Source organism: Gorilla gorilla, chromosome 13, assembly GCF_029281585.2.
Source record: "Gorilla gorilla gorilla isolate KB3781 chromosome 13, NHGRI_mGorGor1-v2.1_pri, whole genome shotgun sequence".
NCBI lineage: Eukaryota > Metazoa > Chordata > Mammalia > Primates > Hominidae > Gorilla > Gorilla gorilla.
The window spans coordinates 118,078,471-118,100,411 of NC_073237.2; the positions used below are offsets into that span (position 1 = coordinate 118,078,471).

Below are 21,941 nucleotides of genomic sequence, written 5' to 3' on the forward strand. Positions count from 1 at the left end.
CCTGCAAGCTGAGCCTGGGTTGTTGAAACTCCTGGCCCAGAAGCCTCTAGCCCCCAGCCAAGGTCCCTGTTTGGGCCGCGTTATGACAGTCTTGTTTCCGGCATGTCAGGTGTGACCATGCCTTCTCTCTCGATGGCTTTCCTTGCTGGTGGTCTCCCTGTGGGGCTGCTGTCCTTATGTGTCGAGGTTTCAGAATGGCCAGGCTCTTGGTGGGGAGGCCCTGGATGGACGTGCTGGTGGCCCAGGAGAGAGTGACCCATCCTCAGTCCCTCTGCCTGTGAAGGCAGACTCTCCTGCCTGCCCTGGCAACAGCTCTGCGCCAGCCTGTCTGTGTGGCTGCCGGCAGCCGCGGCTCCTGACTGGCTGCCTTCTCCCAGCTCCCCCACGCCCTCCAAGGCTCACTCAACTCACTCGCTGGCTGCTCGCAGCAGCTCAGGCAGCGTTCAGGCAGATGGTGCAAGGGAGGCGTGGGCGGGGGTCCTCAGACTCTGCTTGCACACCCCCATGTGTGGGTGAGGTCACCCCCAAGGGATGTCATCAACATACGCTGGGATGGGCTTGGTGCCATTCAAGATCTATCTGCAGGGACAACAAAACCCGACTTCGAGGTCTTAACAAGTCCCTCGGGAGTCTCCAGACTCGAGTCCTTACACTGCATCACCCACTCCCCTGAGCCACCAGGCCCTGGTCTCCTCTCTTGACCCACAGGACACTGCAGGCAAATGCTGGGTTGAAATTCCAGCTCTGCCACTTGTCAGCTGTGACTTTAGAGAACTTAGCTAACTCTGCAAAATGGGGGATAGTATCAGTTCATGGCATTGTCAAGAGGAATAAATGGGATTTGCAGCTAAATGCTTAGCAGCACCTGGCGAAGAGCAAGCGCAGGAGATGAGTTAACCAGGATTGTGTCATGGAGTTCCCCGGCTCGTGTTGTGTCCTCTCTCTGGAATGCTGCCTTCTCTTTCCCCTGTGATTCCTACTTTGATCATACCTGTCTTTCAGATCCTAGCTCCTTCTGCTTAAAGCTGGCTCTGCTCCCCCTCCCCTAGTCCTGGGCGGACTTCAAGGCTTTAACTTTGCTCCTCATTTTTTGTGCCTGATTTCTGTGCTTCACTTTTGGGTCCACTCCACCTGGTAGCAAGGGGGTGCTTCATGAGGGCACTGGATGGGATCTCTTGACATATACATGTCCTGCCCTCACTGGTAGAACAAAGCAAGAATCTAACTCCTTCATAGCTCCCCAGAACCTCCGGGCAAACCTGGCTGTGGTCCCCTTACTCCCTGCAAAGTGGAGCACATGACCAAACCCATTCGCAAGGCCTTAGGATGAGAAGTCATAGTGATCCCTTTACAGATGGGCAGCTGAGGCCAGGAATGAGGAGGGGATGTACCCAAGGACACGTAAGAAGTTGGAGACCCTGACCTGCTGCTTTTGTGCCTCCCTGCTGGGGGTTGGGGAAGGAGTCGGGCCATCTCTCAAGGAATCCGGGAGGACTTCACAGAAGAAGTGACAGGAGTTGAGGCTTGAAAGAGGGTGGGTTCATCACATAACCAAGGCAGGGAAGGGCATTTAGGCAGAGGGAACCCCATGAGCCTAGTGCTCAGAGGATGAAAACCTTACTCTCTTCCTGGGACAGTCATTGAGACTGCAGTGAGAGGTGGGAAAGGGCCTGGAGCATCGGGAGAGTGAGAAATCATTGGGAAGGGCAGGGGCCAGCATTAAGGAGAGGCAGAGATAGAGAAGGTGAGCTGGTTAGAGGCTTGGCCCAGACCCGTGTGTGTGCCAGATTAGACTGGGGGAAGGAGGGCCCAAGGATAAGCATCCCTTTGTGCCAGGTGCTTCATCTCTTAGTGCTTACAGTGACCTGAGAGGTGTGCTTGTTTTAGAGATGGGGAAACCAGATGCAGAGAGGTTTGGTGGCTTGACCAAGGTCTCATGGACTAGTAAGAGGCAGAGCCAAAATGTGAACCACCAGCAACATGACTCTCAAGTCCTCTGGTGGCCACCACCTGTTTGGGATGGGGTGGCAGCTCCTCTCAGGGCAGGGGCCCTGTAGTCTACTCCCCAAGCAGGTGTGGGGGCCACTAAGAGAGCGTATGGCCCACAAGGTTCATTGTTAGGTTCTAGGCATGTGTCCAGGTGCACATAGACACCTTCAGTGAGCCGGATTGTTCACCAAGCCTGGCAACTCTCTTCAACTGGGCCCTATTGGAAAATGGGTAGGATGCCAGGCAGCCTACAGCTGGGCAGCTCCAACTCTGGCCTCTGTTGCCCAGCAGCCAAAAGGTGGGGCTCTTGTAAGACCTGAGCCCCTCACCCCGTGTCTGGGTCCCATAGCATTTCGGTCCTTACTTCCTTGCATCTCAGGGTGTGGCAGTTGTCTCCTGTGGAGTGGCAGATCTCCTGTGGACCGGGCCCAGGCCTCCTCTCTGGGCCTCTGGCACCTAGCATACAGCCTGGCCCAGCACAGGTGCCCAGTAAATGTTTGTACCATGAATGATACATTGAGCACCTACTGCGTGCCGGGTACTGTGCCAGGCCCTGGAATAATTAACTTCGGCGTGGCACTTTATGATTCACAGAGCTCCTCCCGGTCCCCTTAGGAGTCTGATTGTCTCAGATCAGGTATTTATTTCCCTGTTTTCCAAACGAGGAAACTGAAGCTTAGGAAGAGGAGGGCTGTAGCCTCAGGTCACATCTGTCAGCCAGGGAGGGGCAGAACCAGCCCCAGCCACTGCCCACTCCCTGCTCCCTGGGCAGTGAGCACACCCTGGAGGCTGACAGCTGTTTCTTTCCAACCCCTGCAGCAAGAGATAGAGCACCCTGGCTGGCAGGGAAGCCAGGCCAACAGAGAATCCGTATCCCAGGAAGCAGGGCTCCTGGGGGCTGCAGTAGGCACCTGGCTCATCCTCAGGGCTCCACCCAGCAGGAGCAGGGGCCTCCTCTTCCACTACCAAGGACCTGGTTGCTGGGGACAATTGTCTGTGTCTGGGGTAAGTCAGAGGCAGGAGAACAAAGAGAACCCTTCCTGCCAATGCCACTCTGACCTTGAAAACCCTGTGGGGTTTCATTTACTCGAAAGAAAAAGGGAAGAGTTGGTTACCAGCTTCAAAGAGGGGCAGACCTCCTGCAGGCGAGCATTGAGGAAACCTTGGCTTTGTGAGTTATTGCTGCCAAATTTCTCCTTTTCAGTTTAACAGAAATCCTGGGGATCACTGTCCATGGGCTGGGGAGGAATCCGGCCACCTTTTTTAGAAGGCAGGAAGGTGCCAGGATCACTGCTCTTACTTTGGCTGGGCTCTAGGTGGCACAGCTTCTGATGTAAAGATCAAATAACAATGGGGAGATCTGGATGCAGCCTGAAGGCTCACCCCAGTGTCTTGCTGCAGGTGTGCCCAGCTGTGGGACCAGGACCCCGGGAAGGAAGGGCATTGTTCTGTCCCTGCTGTGGGAGTCTCTCAGGGAAGCAGCATAGCACTCAGGAAATCCTGGGCACCGTGAAGGGCTGTGTATTTATTCCTTATTCCACAAACAATAAGCAAGTCCCTGCTGTGTGCCAGGCACTGAGTGGGATCCTGGGAGAAGGATTGATGTGTTGTAGGTCCTGCCATGTCCTGCCTGCTGTGACAGTCCACCACTATAGTGGCATCTGTGTCCATCTGGAGAGTACATGTTCTGCTAAGGGGGGCAGCAGCCCCTGCACCATGGCACTGGGCATTTGGTGGCAGGCCTTTGGATTTATAAGAGAAGCCAAAAATCTAGAGGTTTTTTTGTGACATTTTAGAATTTCACATCTTTAAATGTTGGCATTTGATTCAAAATTTAAAAATGTCAACACTGTGTGGGCTAAACAAAACATGAATGTTGACCAAATACAGCTCATACTCTTTAGTTAAAGACCTTTATCTTAAAGGTTGGATAAAACCCAGATGGGCAGAGGGCAATAGGCAAGGTCTTCCTGGGGAGGGGGCACCTGGACAGAGGGGTGGCGGTGGGAATCTGCCTGAGCATTTTCAGGGCAGCTGGGAACTGGGAAGTGAGGGGCGGAACTGATGGGGCCCCACCCAGTCATGGAATCCTTGCATGCCCTGGACGTGCAGATATGCTGCAGGCCTGACCCAGGCTGCCCTGAGAGCCTCCAGCTGTGTCCATCCCTCCAGTCAGCAGTGTTTACCCAACATCGTCACATAAATGAGGCTTTGGCCAGGCAAGAGCTCAGGGAAGAAGGGTCATGAGTATTTAAGAGAAACCTCCAGGACACACGATCCTGATCTCCAGGAAAGCTATGGAATGGGGGCTGTCGATCTCTCCGTTGTCCATGCATGCATGTGACCTCCCCTGCCATTTGCATTTGCTCTCCTGCCGGCCAGCAGCTCCTTCAGGTTCTGGGCTGGGCCAGGAGGGCTTTTGCAGGAACACCTAAAAACCCTTGGAAAGGGGCTCTTCCCTTCTCCTTTTCCTGTTCCTCCCCTGCAGGAGTCCTGCATTCTTCAGAGGGTTTGAACGGCTCTGGCCAAAGCCTGTTTGGGTGTCTTCCTGTTCGGGGCCTGCAGTTATGAATTCTGCCTTTTTCTTAGTTTCTCCCCCTGTCTGCCACTCCCTCCATGATCCACATTTGAGTTTCTTCTAAATGATCACCTGCAGAAATGGTCCTTCAGATTGTCCCAGAGATTTGCCCAGGAAACTTTCATTGAGCCCCTGCTGTATGCAGGGCCTTGGGCCAGAGAGGGGACTGAAACCCAGGGCTCCCACTGACTGGTAGAGTAGACAGCCACACAGACAGCCAGTGGGTTTGAAGAAGAAACTCAAGTGTGGATCATGGGGGGAGTGGCAGACAGGGGGAAGAAACAGAAAAAGGGAAGTTATGACTGCAGGCCTACCTGGGAGGCTGAGGCAGGAGTATCCTTTGAGCCCAGGAGTTTGAGTCTAGCCTGGGCAATATAATGAGACTATGTTTCAAAAAAGATAAGTTAAAAAAATTGCAAGTATAGAGTACCAAATTCCAGGCACTATAAAGCAAAAAGTAACAAAACTTCTATGCCACTCCCACCATAGAATCTCTTACTCCACCAAAAGCCACGGTGGACTGTTGGTCGGGGACTTTTTCTGCAGACTTTTTTCTGTGGCCAATGAAATGATCTTATCCACGTCCCTGTGCCTGGAACAGGCCACCCAGCATACTCCTGCTTCCTTGGCCTGCAGAAGGACTGAGGGAGCCTAGCTGCCATGGCCCAGAGCCCTCTCTCCCAGCACCCACAGCCTTTAGTCCCATAGCTATGGTGCTGGGTGGCCCTCCATGGACGGAGTCTGTGGCTGTGGAAGGAAGAGGGCGTGGTCTTTTCCCAGCAGTGCCACACAGACTCAGGCCATGGGCTGCCTCAGCCAGCAGAGAGGGAGGCAACAAGCAGGCTGGCTGGCTGAGGGCTTCGAGAGCACACAGGGCTCCCCCAGGGGATCCTCGGGATTGAGTTATTTCTGTTTTTGCTCACCTGTGCCTGGCCCTGGGGACAGAGACAGGAATCAGCTGCAGTCCCTGCCTCCCTGGAGGAGCTCCCAGTCAGGTGGGAGAGGTGCCTGCCACCCCTGATGAAACTGTCTCTACCTCAGGTTCTCCCTGCTGCTCAGAACAGGGGACAGCCAGGAACCAGGTCCAGGGAGGAGTGTGGTCTGGGCTCAGGGGAGCCCTGGAGGAAGTGGATTGTAAGCTAAGATTGGGAGGAACTCTCCCCACCCTGGTTTCACCTGATGGGTCTTGCAGCACCTCCTGCTCAGTAAGCAAAGAACTGGATGGGAAAGAACTGACATCTGTGCAATGCAGACACTTGGAGCTGTTGTTTCATTTAGAGTACAGTGTTTTCCCCTAGAGGCCCTGTGTGGATGAAGACACAGAGCTGGTGGAGGACTGGGCCCAGGGGGTAGGGCGGAGAGGAGGGTGCATGGTGAAGATTTGTCTGCTTAGGCTGGTGAGCCCACTCGAGGTGGAGCACTGGCTTAAGGCACCTTGGCCCTGCCCACTGCTGCTGGGGGACCTTGATCAAAGTACTTCATCATCAGTCAAATGGGGCAGAAAGCCCTGCCCACCTCCCAGGGCTTCTCTGAGAGTCTGCCTGACAGTCTTTCTGCCTTGGGAGCAGCAGAGCCTGGGCCCATGTTGGGGATGATGAGGATGTTGATGGTAACGAGGATAGTGACAGGGACAACATGGGGGATTGTTTACTGAGGATTCCCTCATGCTGGCGCTTGAGGTGACACACCCTCACTGTGTGCTGTGTGTCCTGCCGTCATGGCTCCCCACTGGACCCTGCACCGAGCCCTAGACTTGCTCCCCTTTCAGTCAGTTCTCTGCCCAGGACTCACTTGTTATGACTCAGGTTCCTTCCTGTGGACCCTGAATGGGGAGCACCTGACTACCTTTCCAGTTGCACTTCCCCCACCCCTCCCCGTTCCCTGCCCCACGAGTGCTCCAGCATACATCTTTGTCCTTGTTCCCTCTTCTTCTCTTCCTGGAACATTCTTTGTTCAGATACCTGTGTGGCTTGCTGCCCCGCTTCATTCAAGTGTGAATCCAACCACCCCGTCAAACACAGCCCCCTCCCATCCTCTAGCCTGGACCTGGCTCTGCATTTGTCTCTAGCTGTTGAGTTCACCTGATGTTGTTACATACTTCGTGTACTTTTCCCACACTCTAGACTGTACGCCACATGCAAGTAGAACATTTATGTCTTGTACCCTGATGTGTCTCTGGCACCTAGAATCAGGCCTGACAGAAAGTTGGTGAATGAACAAACAAACATTTAATTGTACCCCATAATGTGGACACATTGCTGTCTACATTTTACAGATGGGGAAACTAGACTCAAAGAAGAGGTAGATTGACTAGCCCAACGTCATACAGCTGCAGCGGGACAGAACCAGGATTTTAACCCAGTGTCTGTGGCCTCTGAGCCCTGTCTCAGCCAGTAGACACTCCCACCTCCCTAGAATCTAGGATGGACAGGAATGGGAGGGGGCCCAAAAAGGTGGGTAGGATTTTACCCTGGGGATTGAGGGGTGAGGCCAAGGAGGGGGTGAACCATGAGGGTCTGAGAGGGCCAGGGGCAGGTCGGGGACTTCAGTGAGGGTCAGGACAGGGAACCCTTGCAAGACAGTCTCTGAGGAGAGCACCCCCGGCACCAGCCACTCCCAAAGACCAGCCGCCTCCAGGCTTCTTGTGCTGGCTTTGGTTCCTGGCACGATTTCTGTTTCCCAGAGGAGCTCAGGCCTGGCCCGGCTTCCCAGGGTGGAGAAACACATGGTGAGTGAGTGTGTGTGCGCGCGTGTGTATGTGTGTGTGTGTCCAGCCTTGCTGTTTGCGTTGTCGTCACGTCTTCTTAATCAGCCTATTTCTGGGAGCGATGACTTCATCTCCTGTGATTCTCGACACAGCCATTGTCAGGCATCCATGGAAAGATTGGGCCTGGCAGTGTCCATATTCCCCTAACGAGCCAGGTTGGGAGAGCCAATTGGCGGGCCCTGGTCTGACCTGTCTCGGGGGCTTATGGTCAGGTCTATCTCCAAGAGACTCCACTGCCCAGGGTCACCCTTAGATTTGGCCTCTTTGACCCTGGGGTACCCAGTGCAGCAAATTCCAGCCATTGTTTCCTGTGTGCTTCCTCTGTGTACGCTCTGCTGTGGGCAGGGGGCAGGGGACAGTCACGCCAATCTCTGCCCTCAAGGGCTCCTGCTGTCTGACAATGCAGATGGGTCAACAGACCTCACCTTAGAGGGTCTGTGCGTGAACAGAGAAGGGAGTGAGGACTCTACCAGCGCTCAAGGAAGGCTCCACTGAGTTGGTGGTTGGGCCACAGGGTGAAGGTGAAGGTTCCCTTGAGGGAGGGAAAGGGCTTGTGGGCATGCCAGGTAGTTGGGTATCACTGGGCACGGGGCGGCTATGTGTTGGGCCTGGAGAGTGCAAGGAATAGAGGGGAAGGTAGCAGGAAGGCAGCAGGGTATGGACTTGATCCTGAAAGTAGCTGGGAAGGATTTTAAGAAGAGATGGGACCTAGATAGATCAGCGATTTTAGAAGCAAGTCCTTGGCTGTGTGTAAGGGTAGGTATGGAAAGGTGTGACACTGGGAAATATATACAGTATTTGGTTTCTTGGCACACGACTCCTGAAATCCTTAGATTCTTTAAAGTGATGTCTACTTATTTGCTAATGAGTTGACTGATGGCTGGCAGCCCCTAGGTGGCTTCAGAAAGGGGTCACAGAAAAGACCAAGGCAGGATTAGAGGGTTAGAACTTTCAGCCCACCCCATAGCCCCTGGGGCAGGGAGAGAGGCTGAAGTTAAGTTAAGTTAGTCGCCAATGGCTAGTGCTTTAATCAGTCATGCCTATGAAATGAAGCTTTTATAAAAACCCAAAAGGACAAAGCTTGGGGAGCTTTCAGATAGCTGAATGCTTGGAGGTTCCTGGAGGGTTCCTAGGGAGGGCATGGAAGCTCCACGCCCCTGCCCACATACCTCTCCCTATGCATCTTTTCATCGGTATCCCTTTATAATAAACTGGCAAACAGAAGTAAATATTTCCCTGAGTTCTGTGAGCTGTTGCAGCAAATTAATCAAACCCAAAGAGGGGGTTATGGGAAACCCAGTTGATAGCCAGTCGGTGGGAAGCACTGGTAAACCAACGCGGGGCTTGCAATTGGCATCTGAAGGATGGGGGGATAGTCTTGGGGACTGAGCCCTCAACCTGTGGATCTGATGCTATCTCCAGGTAGATAATGTCAAAATGGAACAAAATTAGAAGACATCTGGGCTGGTGTCTGCTGCCCAACTAATCGCCTGCTTGGTGTGTGGGGACAACCCCTCCTGCCCCCACCACATCTGGTGTTGAAAGTATTCTGCTTTGTGAGAGTATAAAAGGAAAGGGGAGAAACTGAGTTGGGTTTTTTCTACAGAAGGTGTCTGGGACAGGGAGGAAGAAGCTGGCGACTGAGGGCTCAGCCCTGTATTCCCCTTTATCTTCAAGGGGAAGGGTCTCTTTCCCCACTTTACTCCCTCATACTGTACTTCAGGAACTGGTGCCAAGGCCAGCTGAGCTCAGCCAACTGCCAGGAGCTCAGTTCCCCACCCTGGAATGCTGGTGGGCTGGGGACGGGAGGTGGAGAGGAGTAGGGATGTGGGGTGGTCTCTCAAAAATATTGTGCTGGACTTACTGCAGGCTTATGTATAGCTTAGCCTGGAGGCAGGGGGACAGTTGAATGAGTGCCAGCAGGATAAAGCACTCTGAGAGGTGATACCTTGTGTCCTGCTCTTGGCCTGGACACTTGTTACCCCCTCACCTCCATTCCCCATCTGGAGATCCCTCAAGCCCCACCTTGGAGCAGAGACACTGATGTAACAGTTCAGGCTCCTGAGCTGCACTGCCTGCGGTGAAGCTGCTTCACAGCGTTGTGGCCTCTAGCAGGTGACTTGCTCTGTAGTGAGTTTTAGTTTCCCTCTCTGTCAAATGGGGACAAAAAGTGTAACCATTTCCTAAGATACTTGTGAGGATTAACATATGTTTTAAGAGGGAGGCTTAGCAGAGTGCCTACACATAGAGGCGCCAGCGTGCCTTAGCATGGCAGTGGGGGTGTGGCAAGGGTGAGGGCAACTGTCTTCACCATAATTGCCAAGGCTCCCTTAGGATTCAAAAAGCCAGGGATCAGAGGAGTGAGGAGGTGTGATGGGAAGGCCCAACAGGAGAGCCTGTTTGGCGGAGCAAGAAAGAGACTGGGCCCTCCTCTCCACCACTCTATGACCTCATCTCTCTGAGCCTCAATTTCTTGGCCCGAAGAAATGGTGAGAAAAGGAATGCTGGGGGCCCCCACTGCAGGGGCAGGTGAGGAGCTAATGTATCTGTTAACACTTGTGTATTTCCTTTTCCCTCAAAGCCGAGAATCAGCTGCTTGCCTCTCTCTTGGGCAGGCATCCAGCAGGGAAATGCTTTGAAGGAAGCCTTCCCAAGCTGAGGGTAGCCAGGCTCTCCCACCTCCATCTCCTTCTCCCATACAGGGCTGTCTGCCTTCTCCCTTGTCCCTGAGCCACCACCCATCATCCTTTGCATGCCTTCATTGTTCCAGCTGCTCAGAGTTGTCTTTTTTTGTAAGAAAACAGTCCAGTTCAGCAAACATTTCATAAGCACCTGTTGTCTGCCTGGGTCTTTTTTGGGCTCAGGGCATACAGGGAATAGTTAAAGTATCAACCCAGCTATTACAGGGGAGAATATTATGGAATTGTTTTGAAAGATCTGAATGCAAAAGCAGCGATCCCAGGGCAGGAGGCCCTGGGTTCTAGGCCCTTGTTCTCCTTTCTTCCCGTGGGACCTTGGGCAACTCATGGTACTTCTCTGAATCTCAGTTTCTTCAACTCAAAACCCAGGTCAGTCTGTTGATGCCCCTGGTTCTAAGAGGCATCCTGTGATCAGTTTTGGAGTAACACCCTGTGGGCTCATCAGTTAGAGAGGTCTGTGGGAACTGCAGTTTCAGGCCATAGTGAGAACAGCAGACCCCAGAGGGAGGAGTCTGATCCAAGTTTGAGTCCCGTTCCACTGCAGCTTTTGCTAGTTGCGTGAATTTGGGCCCGTTCCTTAACTCAAAGACTGGGTTTTCTCAGATGTAAGGTAGGCATTGTGATATGCCTGCCAATAGGGAACTCACGGGTCGTATTAATGCTACTGAGATCCTGTCCTCAGATACAGGGCCTGCTCCATGCCAAGAATACATACCCAACCCTCCAGAGCTCCTTGTATCAGAGAGGGGCATTAGTGCCCAACTTAAGAGGAGCCAGTGAGGGTGGGGAGGCCTGCAGCTGGCCCAGGAGCTCTAGAATGACTGCAGGTGGGCTGGGCAGGGGCTTCTTGATTTCAACATGCACTAGTGTGGAATTCTATCTAGCTTTATGAAGAAAATGTTTGCTAATGTTATTAATAGTGTAAATGAGATTTGGGGAGGGGGGGACAGCCAGGGGAAGGGGTTATTTAAACACACTTCAAAGAACACCCTTCTCCAGTATTTAAGCAGCATCATTTGCATATGTACTAATTGTGCTAATTATAGGTGGCCTCATCTGTTAACGACAAGTTTGCCTGGTTGAGTTACATTATTGTAATCACCCAATCATAATTCTCTGGCATGCTTTTCACTAAAGATAACAACAACAATAGTAATAATGCCTGTCATTTTTTAGTCTTTTGCTCTGTGCCAGGCTTCCTCCCAGGTACTTGACAGTCATCAGCTCATTTAATCTTCACAACACCTCTGTGTCCCAAAGATTCTTATCTCCTGTGTACAGAGGATGAAACTGAAGTGCAGAGAGGTTAGGTAACCTCCCTGGGCTCACACAGCCAAGAGCCAAGGGGGAAATGCCAGCTCACAGGCTCTTTCCACTGGCTGGCACTACTTCTCTGGGGACACTTGACATGTGTTCTCACCCTTTATCTCTAAGCCTTCTCTTTCTCATTTGGTCCTCTCAGAAACCCCCATTTTGCCGAAGAGGAAGCTGAGACCCCAGGAGAGAATTTGGGGCTGGGCAAGAGGTGAGCCCAGGTCCCCTTAACTTTATGACAAAACCAGCCCCAGCATACCCACCTGCCTTCCTGCAGTAAGGGATAGGGGGCAGCAGCTCCTCCATGTTCTCCTCTGAAGTCTTGAAGGAGTCCAGCCTTGAGGAGGAGGGTGCTCCTTACCTCTGCTATCAAGCGGGGTAGGCCTGGCCTCTCCATCAAAGAAATTATAAGTAAACAGGTAGGAGGACTCTAGCACACCATTAATTGCTTTACATACGTTGTCATTAAATCAGAGATGGTACATGGATGGCTGGTGGCCAGATGTAGCCCACAAACAGGTCTCATTTGGCCCGATGGGGTGGAAAGTTTTTGTTTTGTTTGTTTGTTTAAAATCAGTCACCAACACTAGAACATTTACCTTAAACATTCACCTGAAAATCTAGGTTTCTGGCTTCTATTTTAAGACAGATGTGGCTTCAGTGGGCCTATATTCCTATAGGGCAAATAATTGGTTTCTTCAGTTCACCTCAGACTCCTTTTCTCCCTGGAAGGCTCCTCCCAGCAACCTTGGGAGGTGTGTGGGTGTGTGTGGGGTTATAGTGTTCCCATTCTGCAGATAAGGAGCCTGGGGCCCAGAGGGGACCAGCTGGGCCACTCCACAAAGCTGTTGGTAAGGTCAGGACTTGAACCTCCATCCTCATCTCCACGCTGTGTGGTTCTCACTCCACCTCGCGCCTCCCAGCCATGTCCAACCCCCACTGGCCGCCAAGGAAAGAAAGAAACTTTTCACAGGCCTAATGACTCAAAAATAAGCAACAGTAAGCCTGAAGAACTGTTCCTATCTCCCTCCTCTCCCTTTCCACCCTTCCCGAGGCCAGAGGGGACATGGGAAACCTATTCATTTAAACTCAATTATTTTCTCGAAGACAGAACGGAACTGAATTGGGTCAACGGCTATATTTGCTGTGCTCAGCTGTTTTCCTGCAACAGCATCACCCACCGGGTCTGTTGCTGGGCCCTGCACTGCCAGGCTCACCAATTATAGCTCCATATTGGTAGCCATTCCTTGGGAAGCTTGGCGCAGGAAGAGAGGAGTCAGTGAATAGAACCTATCACCCTCTCCTTTTTCGCCCAGCAGGCTGCAGGAGCAGGGTCCCTGGGCCAGTGTGGGTCCAGGCCCCGAAACTGTGTGGTCAGCACCTCCAGGGACCTAGGCTTCAGGTATTAGACATTTAATGTCCAACACCTATCTGTAGGGGAGGTGCATCTGCAGCAGAGTTTCTGCAGATGAGGATACTAAGGCTTAGAGAAATGAAGTGCTTGTGGGAGAAGCAGGCCTTAGAGTCAGGCACAGCTGGCACTTTCTAGCTGTGTGACTGGGAGCAAAGAACCTGACTGCCTTGCTCCTCTGATCCCACCTGTAAAGGAGGCATAATTTGACATACCTCACAGGGCTGGGCTGTCCTGTTGTAGATGGGTTGCAGTGTACATGCCAGCAGCCTGCCCTGGGTTAACCCTCCTGGCAATGAGAAGTGTGCACCATGTGCCAGGCACAGAAGTTGGTGGGGACACAGATCTCTGAAGAAGGATATGCTTGGACATCGTTCTCTCCAGATACCTTTCCTGATTCCCTGCTCCCAAACTGGAAATGCTCCTGCAGTCTCTCTAGGTCCCCTGTTGGTCCAGGCCCTGCCCTGGACACTTTTCACGACATCTTCTGGGCCTACAGCCTGTTATATATATATTTTTTGTTTGGTCCTAATATTTGTGTACCTTCCCCTCTCTACTAAACTGCCAGTTTCCTGAGGACAGACCGGGTGTCTTGTTCACCTGTTTGGCTCCTGGTGTCACTTCCTTCCCAGCTGGGTGGCCTTGGACTGGTTGTTTAACCCGGTGCACCTGTTTTCACATCTGTAAAATGGGAACAGTGATCTCTCTTCCTCTGGCACATGTCATGGCAAGGAAGTTAATATCACACATGGCAGCACTGTGCCAGATGGCTGACGGAATGGAGTCTAGAGAAACATTGGGAGGAAACCAAAGCAGAGGCTGCCCCTCTACCCTCCTTGAAGTAGGGAGTATCTAAGGAGGCGAGGCATAGTGGTTATAAATGCTGTCTTGTTATAGAATTGCTGTCTGGTTACATGGGGAAGTGGGAACAGAGTGGTGGCCAGTGGGCCTTTCCTTGTCTCCTCCAGCTTCTTGCTGCAGAGTGCTGGGCTTGCCCCAAGAATGGACTGCTCTGGCCTCATGGTCATCTCAGATTGCCCAGTGGGGCTGGGGCTGGGGCTGGGGCTGGGGCTGGGGCTGGGGCTGGGGCTGGAGGTGGGGCTGGTTGGGACCTACCCACAACCACTGACCTCCAGGTGCCCGGGTTACAGTACCTGGCATTAGATCTCTTCTTTTGGGGTCTGGGTGTAGAGCAGGATCTCCCTGCACTACCCCACGATATTATTGCTGATCTCAGGGTTGGGGAGTGTTTAGGGAGGCTTGAGTTCCCTGACCTTTCAGGAAGCATGCATGTGAACTTAGGCCTCGGACCTCGTGTAGACATGGTGTGGTGATGGCTGGGCCCTACTCTGGTGGGGTGGACGCAGGACTTGGGGACTAAGCAGCAAGTGACCTAGCCACAGACACAGAAATGGCTCTGGTGGGAGCCCAGAGTGGCACTGGACTCTCTGGGGGGCCAGGGCTGAGGGGACTGCCCAGGTTGATCCCGGCGTCTTGTACAATAGAACCAGCAGTCACAGGCTCATAAACTGTAACCGTCCTCTTTCCGTTGCCTCTTGGTAGCATTCAGCCCCTGGCACACTGTGCTGGGTGTTGCCTAGTACTTGGCACTGTGACAACCAAGAAAGAAAAATGCTGACCATGTCTCACTGCTTGTTCGAGTAAATTTACTCTATATTTTTTAGAGATGTCGCATGGGTGGGAATTTACTCCCACTAAATGTTTTGATGGAAACATTACATTTTTGGAGTGAACATGTGTCAACATCACTGTGGAGAAAAGGTTCCAGGATTCTCTGCCAGCCAAAGTCATCACCATAAGACACTGGTTGGGGGCCTGGCAGGCGGAGGTGATGCGACCAGGCTGGTAGTGGGGCAGAGGTAGCCAGATGGGTAGGAGTCTGCCTGGCTGGTCTGGAGGGAGAAGGGGATCTGAGCTGGGGGAACTGAATAGGTGGTGAGGAGGAAGGGAGTGGGGAGGCTGTGGGCTGACGACATACATTAACCACCCACACAGCTCAAAACTAGGTGAGTGGGGAGCTTGAGGGGCAGGAACAGCGAGCAGAGGCTCTGAAGTGTTGAACACTGGCAGCTCAGACCCGAGGGACAGGCTGGGGCCAGACTGTTGAGGGTCCTAGAATCCCAGCTCCCACCAGTAACTAGCGATGTGAGCTTGGGCAACTTTTCCAACCTTTCTGTGCTTCTGCTTCATTTTTAGTAAAATGTAGCATGGATACCCACAGCTTATGGCTCTTTGGAGAATTAAAGGAGATAATGTCTGTAAAATACCTAGCGCTGGGCCTGGCACATAGCAGGTGCCCGGACACGTTTGCTGTTTGTTGATGATGATAAAGCCACACAAGTATAAATGTACTCACATAAATTAACAGCTGGTGCACTGAAACTACTTCCTGAGTTGGCCCTCAATCTAATACCAAGTTTGTTTTCTCACCTTCAGCTAAGTACAACTGGTCTCTTCAGAAGCCCTTGTGGTCTCTTGTACCTTGTGGTACAACTGTGGTCTCTTCAGAAGCCCTTATTCATGAACAGCCAGGCCCTGGGCTGACTTTGCTACAGGGCATCCGTCTCTGGCCCTGTACCTGTTTCTGTCCTACAGATGGATCCTGGGGCAGTTGGTGGGTTTTAGCAGCACCCTCCTTTAGAAAGAGCCCCTGTCGTCTGTTCAGTCTCTAGAAAGAAGAGATGTCTCCTCTCCCAGGATGCATGCATCTCTCCCCACGGGATGTACAGGCGTTGCCTGGAGGTATTCCTTGACAGTCGTGGCCCAGACTCTCTTGTCATTCAAAGAAATGGGAAGCTTTTTGAGGTGGGAGGGTTTCAGACTCCCACAGAGAGCCTAGCCCAGTTGCTGAGGACATCTTCAGATCTGAAAGAAGACAGGAGCATCCTGAGCTCTGGGGAGAAGACGGCCTGCAGTGTGTGTTTCTCCATCACTCACGTATGGAATCCCTTAGGCCCTGAGAACCAGAGATGAACAGACCCCAAGGAAGGCCTGGCAGGGCAGGCAGCAGTAGCCAGGAGAAGGGAGTCAGACCAGGAATTCAGGCAGAGAAAGGGAGAGATTGTGCACTTTCCTGTGCCCGGGGCCACTGGGAAGGCTTCCCTCAGGTGGGGGCAGTTGAGCTGGGCCTTGAAAGGTGAATGAAAATTAGAAATGGGGGCAGGAGGGGAGCCTCGTGGAAGCAAGTGTGTGACTGTGAGAAAGGCGGGGCATGCACTGGGAAGAGTAAAAAAGGAGACGGGCTTTGTGACTGTTCCCTGTGATAAGCTCCAGGTATAAAGGTGAGGAGTGTGCAGGGACAGGTAGGACCTACTGATGGGCGAGGCCCAAGGCTCTGGGCTTGTTCTGTGGCCACAGGAGATGCTGAAACCAGGAGTGACTGGATCAGGGCAGCTTCTGAAATTCCCCCAGCTACACGTGGCCAAGAATGGTCACTGTGTACTCTGTACTTTTATGTGTTACTAAAGATGTTGCTGAAAGGAGCCTGCAAGCGATTATGCAGACCTCTGAGCAGGGGCTAGGAAGGAGGGCACAGAGGAAGCAACAGCAGACAGCTGGTGAGGGTAGGAGACCCACTGGAGATGGACATATTCTGACCCTCAGATGCAGGCTCATTTCTTGTTAGCTCGTGACTCCTTACTATGAGAGCTGTCATGCAAAGGAAAAGGCCCTGTTATGGGGCCCTGTTTTCTTATAACAAGATATTATAACAGTGGGGATGACTCAACAAGGGGATGCATCTTGCCTGAGGGAAATCTAGGAAGGCTTCCAGGAGGAAGGAGTATTCAGATTGAGCAGGGAAACGAGGGGACTAGTAAAAGGTGCAAAAACAGTTGTCGAGGGGTGAGGCACACTTTCAGATGTAGTTGGGTCAACCTGAGCAAATGACTTAGCTATTCCAGACTTGATTTCATCTATAAAGTGGTCACAGTATCTGCCTTGCCTGTTTGTTGCCATGATCATGAAATCAGTGGGAGCAGACCTGGCTTGGAGCCTGCACCCTGGAAGGAGGTGGTGCTCAGAGGATGCACTCTGCTTTCGCCTTCCTTGTTGGTTTGGCTGCTCTGGAGCCAAAGGGGGCTTCTCTGGCCCCAGGACCTCTCTGAGACTCTATCTTCACCTCTCCTCTGCTAGGAAATTTTATTAAGACATTGGATAAACAGATGACAGCTCTGAGGGAAAACTTCTCAGAAGGAAGGGGACAGGACACTAAGCGCTCTTCTGGCTGGGAGCCTTTTAGGCAGTAGGGGGAGCTGGGTAGCTCTTGGGGCTTTGGTGGTGTAGACTGATGCAAATGTGGGCAGACGGGATGGTGTTGGATCGCCTGGCCTGTGTGCACGGCAGAGCTGAGCCTGGAGCCTAGGGCCCAGCAGGGGATGGAATGAGTCAGGGACTTTCCAGGTTGGGGGCTGCTGCTGGGGACACAGTAAAACCTCTTCACCAGTCCTGCAATAACCCCAGACAGTATCCTGCCTGCCTGTACACAGTAGGTGCCTGACACAGCCTGCCTCTTAGTAGGAGCTCAGTAGTTGTTTGCTAAAACAGTGGAGCAGGCTGCAACTGCCAAGGACTGACCTGGGGTCTGTGATGCCTTAGGGTGGAGGATGCGAGGAGCTGGGCAGGACCTAGGTGGGACTCCAGGGTGTGGCTCTTGTTCTCCCACTGGCTTCTGTTCATATTTACATCGGGAGGCTGTGCAGCCTCGGGTTCCTGGCCTCAGCTGGATTAGCACCTCTTGCTGGTGGCTGTAAGGGAAGGAGGTGTGACGGTATGATACCCTGCATGTGGTAGAGACTCAGTAAGTGGATACCATTGCGGTGGCTTCTCTGGTGGGATGGGAAAAAGGGTGACCCCAGGCAAAAATACCTGGTTGGCTGGGTGTGCCTTTCCCCTACGGGTTTTTGTTTCCGTGTTTAAATGACCCAAGGATGAATCTCCAGGCCAGCAGGTGGGGCAGGGGTTTGTCTGCCCCCGGGCTTCTGGGCGCAATCAGGAACCTGGGCAGCTCACACAGCTCACCAGCCTGTCTCCTCCTTCCCTGCACCCGACCTTTCCCTTCTGTCCTGCCGGACTAGCCGGGTGCTTTCCAAAAGAGAAAACCCGGGACTGCTGCCTGGGAACCCAGTGCCCTTCTCAGCTTAGGCTGTCTAGACCCAAGTCGGGGTGGGGAGTCGGGTTAGGGGATCATGGTAGGCAAACCCCTGGCCTTGTCTGGACCTCAGTTGTGTTCACTTGTTAAAATGTTGGAATGGAAATGTGGGGAAGGGAGAGCGTTTGCCTTGGTTGGGTCTCTGGGCTGCGCTGGTCTAAGCCCGACGAACCCGGGGTGGGGCCAGCGGGCCAAACTGGAATGCGCCGCGAGAGCCGGGCCGCGGGCAAGTGAGGGGCTGGCGGGGCCGGTGGGGACCCAGACTCGCACGAAGGTAGGGAAGGAGTTGCAAGGCAGAGACCCCCGAACCCCCGCTCCGGGGCCTGCGCGTCCCGCCTGCCCGGCGTGCCGAAGCGCAGCGGCGGGTCGCTAGCTGGAAGTGGCTGCAGCTGGAGGCAGCTGGCCGCGGAATGTCACCCGCTGCCGGGCCTGGGAAGGGCTGGGCCTACTGCTGTGGGGTGGGGGGCGGGTGGGAGGGCCCGGAGGGCTGGGGCTGGGCCTGGCCGCTTCCGGGCTGGAGAGGGTTTGGGGCGTGGCGCAGCCCGACGTTAGTCCGGAATGCTCTGGGAGCAGCGCTCGGGGGAGGTTACCTTGGCGCGCCCCCAAATCTTTTGGTTCCCCCGCTCCTGCCTTCCACTGCTCTGGCTGACCTGGCTCAGACCAGCTTGAAAAATGCATTCATTCATTCAGTACATCTGTCGAGTGTCTACTCTGTGCCAGGCTCTGGTTCGAGGTGTGCTGGGCTTACTGGGGCGTGCAGGTCCCTGTTCTCGTGGACCGGACATTTTCATGATGGGTAAAACACAGAAACAAACAAGATGACTTCAGGGTAGTTCTGTGGAGAAAATGAAGCAGGGTGATAACTTGGGAGGTGGGAGTTGCCCCTTTAGCTAGAGAGATCAGGGAAGGCCTCTTCCTGGGACGGGACTTTGGGTCTGAGACCGGAATGAGGAGGAACCAGCCTTGCCCACGGAATGGCAAATACAAAGGCCCAGAGGCGGGGCTTGGGGCAGGATATGACCTTGGGTGGAGTCAGTATATTAGGGGAGGAGCCTGTAGGGACGGCTCCTCCCTCTTTCTTGACCCAGACCTCTGTGCTCTGGCCTGCACCGTGCTCTGGCCTGCACCCTGCCCAGAGGCCCCTGGAGGGAGACTTCCCATGGCTGGAAGTGATAGTTTGCTTTCAGGAGTGTTTCTCGTCTTCTTGGACCTGGAGGTTGTGCCATGTGGTTACCTGTATGGAAGACTGTAATTTTCCACTTGTTTCCTGAAGGACACGGAAACCTTTAGATGTTGTCATCACTGTGTTTATTTAAGTCATTTTTGAAATTTCAGCTTGGAAGACACAGATTCAGCACGTGCCTTTCGGGAAGGGGAAGCCCTCCTAGGCTCACCTCTTAGATGCCGGCCCGGCCGAGAGGCCCCCTAATCTGTCCAGAAGAGCTGCCTGGGTGAGCACCACCCTTGGGAATGGGCCTCTGTGGCCTTGGACTTCTTAGTGACAACTTCGGCAAGATCCTGGGCCGGGCCGGAGGGGCTGCTCACTGGAGACCTGGCCATCTTCGGAAGCCAGATCTGGCTCCAGAGCCTCGGGGGTTGCAAGTGCCCAGAACCAGGTCAGCAGAGAGGCCTGCGCTCCCACCACAAAGGTCTGTTTGAAGTCCTGTGGGAGGGAGGACAGACACCACAAGGAAACTTCCTCCCCGGTGGGTGGGTCTCCAGCCAGGTATGGGGTCAGACAGGCTTTGGTCGGGCTGGAGGGTGAGGAGCTGTTTCTCCAATGAGGCCTGGTCCCAGGACTGAGTCCTCAGTGGGCAGGGCTTGTTGGTGTGCTGTGAAAGTGCAAGGCTTGGGGGACTGAATGGGGGACTCCCTTGGACATGGGAGGAAGAGTGAAGGTGGGGGCTGGGGTTGCTAAACTGGTTCCTCCTCCGGGGAAGCAAGCCCTGCCCTCCTGGAGCTTCCAACCTGGAGGTGGGGAGGTGGGCTAGGGGGAAGCTTTAGGGCGCAGCTCAGAGAAGGCCAAGCAGGCAGGGTTGTGGGGCACCTGGAAGGTGGGCGTCCAGCGGCCTGGCTGCTGACCTAGGCTCAGGGAACCAGCATTTGGTGGGTGAGCTATGAGGAACGGGCCTTGACCCTAGGCTGCAGGGCTAATGAGGGCCTTTAGCCAGAGGCTCCCAGCACAGGTGAGGGGGAAACTGCCGGTGCCCCTGTGCCCTCGCGCTCTCCCAGCCCTGCCTCTCTGAGACAGATTTAATAATCCACGTCTGTCTCTCTCTCTCTCTCAGTTAGTATTGCAGGAGGGAAGCTTTACTTCTAAAACTTTTATTGATCCAGACACTAATAAAAGTAAAGGGTTTTTTTTTCTTCTTTCCTGCTAGAGCAAAGAACATCAGACATCAGAGCCCTAAAACACAAATTTGTTTTCCTCCTCCCTAGATCTGGGAGGGAGGTGTGGGTTGGCCTTGTTCAGATCTAGCCTCTTCAAGAAGCCTCCCTAACTTCTCAGGCCTGCAGTCATCCACCTGTTCCCCAGCAGTTAAACGAAACTGCCACATGTGCCTCTGTCTGACCCCAGAAGGCTGGGCTGTCACAGAAGCTTTCCTTCCCACCTGAGGTCCCCAGGGTTAGGGAGAGACGCCATGGGAGGCATTCAAGACCTGGCTCTTGATTTCTTGTGTCTCTCAGGGTTTGGGGTTTGGTTCTTTGGCTGCTCTGGTCTTGTTTTTGCATCTTGATTTCATCAGGACTTACTGAGCTCTTATACCGTGTTAGACCCTCTCTTAAGACACAGAAATACAACACGTAGAGCTTGGCCACACACAGCTTACCTTGTGATGGGAGAGGCAGATAAGAAATAAGCAGAGAAACAATGTGATTCTGCTTTGGGAAACATAGTGAAGTTCCCCTACTGAAATGTGAGTCAGGGAATTTCTGTCTGCTTTGTTCAGCACCTGTCTTCCCAGTGCCTAAATAGTGCTTGGCACATAGTTTGCACTTAAATATTTGCTAGCTGCATGAGCAAGATGCTATGAAGGAAACAAGCCAAGTGTTCCACTAGGGAGTAATGGGGGCAGGGCAGGACCTGTTGTAGATGGAGCAGTCAGGGAAGGATTGAGTTGCAGAAGATGCCAGAAGCCTGCCAGTTTGCTGTTAGAGTGTGCTGGAGCAAGAACTCCTAGCCTAGGGAGCAGCAAGTACAAAGTCCTTGAGCAGGAAACAGAGACTTTGGTGTGTGTGGTGGGGGGGCGTTGGGTGTTGCTGGATGAGGTCAGAGAGTAGGTAGGTCATGACTGCCAATGTCTTTCACCTGGGTAGCAGTTCAGATTTATTCAGTGCAGTGGGGAGTAATTGAAGGCTTTTAAGGTGAGGAGTTCAGTAATCTGATTTGCATTTCTGAAGGGTCCCTCTGACTCCCCTGGTAGGGGTAAGGGGAAGCCCAGTGGTTGGGGAGGCTGCCCGGACAGCAGGCTGCCTGGGGAAGATGGAGAGGAGTAAACAGGTATGAGGGATTTCAGAGGGGGTAGCAGCAGGATTTGTGTTGGATTGGATTCCAAAGGCCAGGGAAAGGAAGGGCTCCTGGCTTTGCTACTGAGGCTCCACGCTGGACATTTCAGACGTGAAGCTCCGAGAGGTGTCCCAGAGGCTCTGTCAGGCAAGCATGGAGACACATGGGTCCGGAGCTCAGAGGAGGATAGGGCTGGGGATACACTTAGGAGTCGTGAGCATGCTGGAGGTATTTAGAGCTATGGGAGTGGAAAGAATCACCAAAGGAAAGTGTTGTGCTAAGGAAGTGTCTCCGAAACAGCCCTGAGGAGCTCCAGCACCGGGAGGAAAGGAGGTGAGGTGCTAGCAGCCTGTGAGAACAGAGGAAAGCTGGAGCAGGGTGGCCTGGGTTCAGGGGGTAGTAAGGCACAGAAACTGGTTGACTTTGGCAACATGAAGGCCTTTGGTGTCCTCAAGGAGACCCAGTGGTGTCGGAACAGACAGGTGTGTTGAGTAGGAAAAGGAGG

General features: G+C 53.3%; 1 protein-coding gene across 12 annotated transcripts in view; it reads left to right on the top strand.

The window, feature by feature from the left end:
• The window catches only part of DAB2IP (DAB2 interacting protein), a 218,262-nt gene that overhangs the window by 150,852 nt on the left and 45,469 nt on the right, over positions 1 to 21,941 (top strand). Inside the window, exon 1 of one of the 12 annotated variants that reach the window (XM_031014442.3) lies at positions 19,327 to 19,577. The exons of the other annotated variants lie outside the window; for them this stretch is intronic. Within the exon in view, the coding sequence (XP_030870302.3) occupies positions 19,399 to 19,577 (179 nt within the window). The 5' untranslated portion in view covers positions 19,327 to 19,398. Of the gene's footprint in view, positions 1 to 19,326; positions 19,578 to 21,941 lie in introns of those variants that run through there. 12 annotated transcript variants of the gene reach the window in all.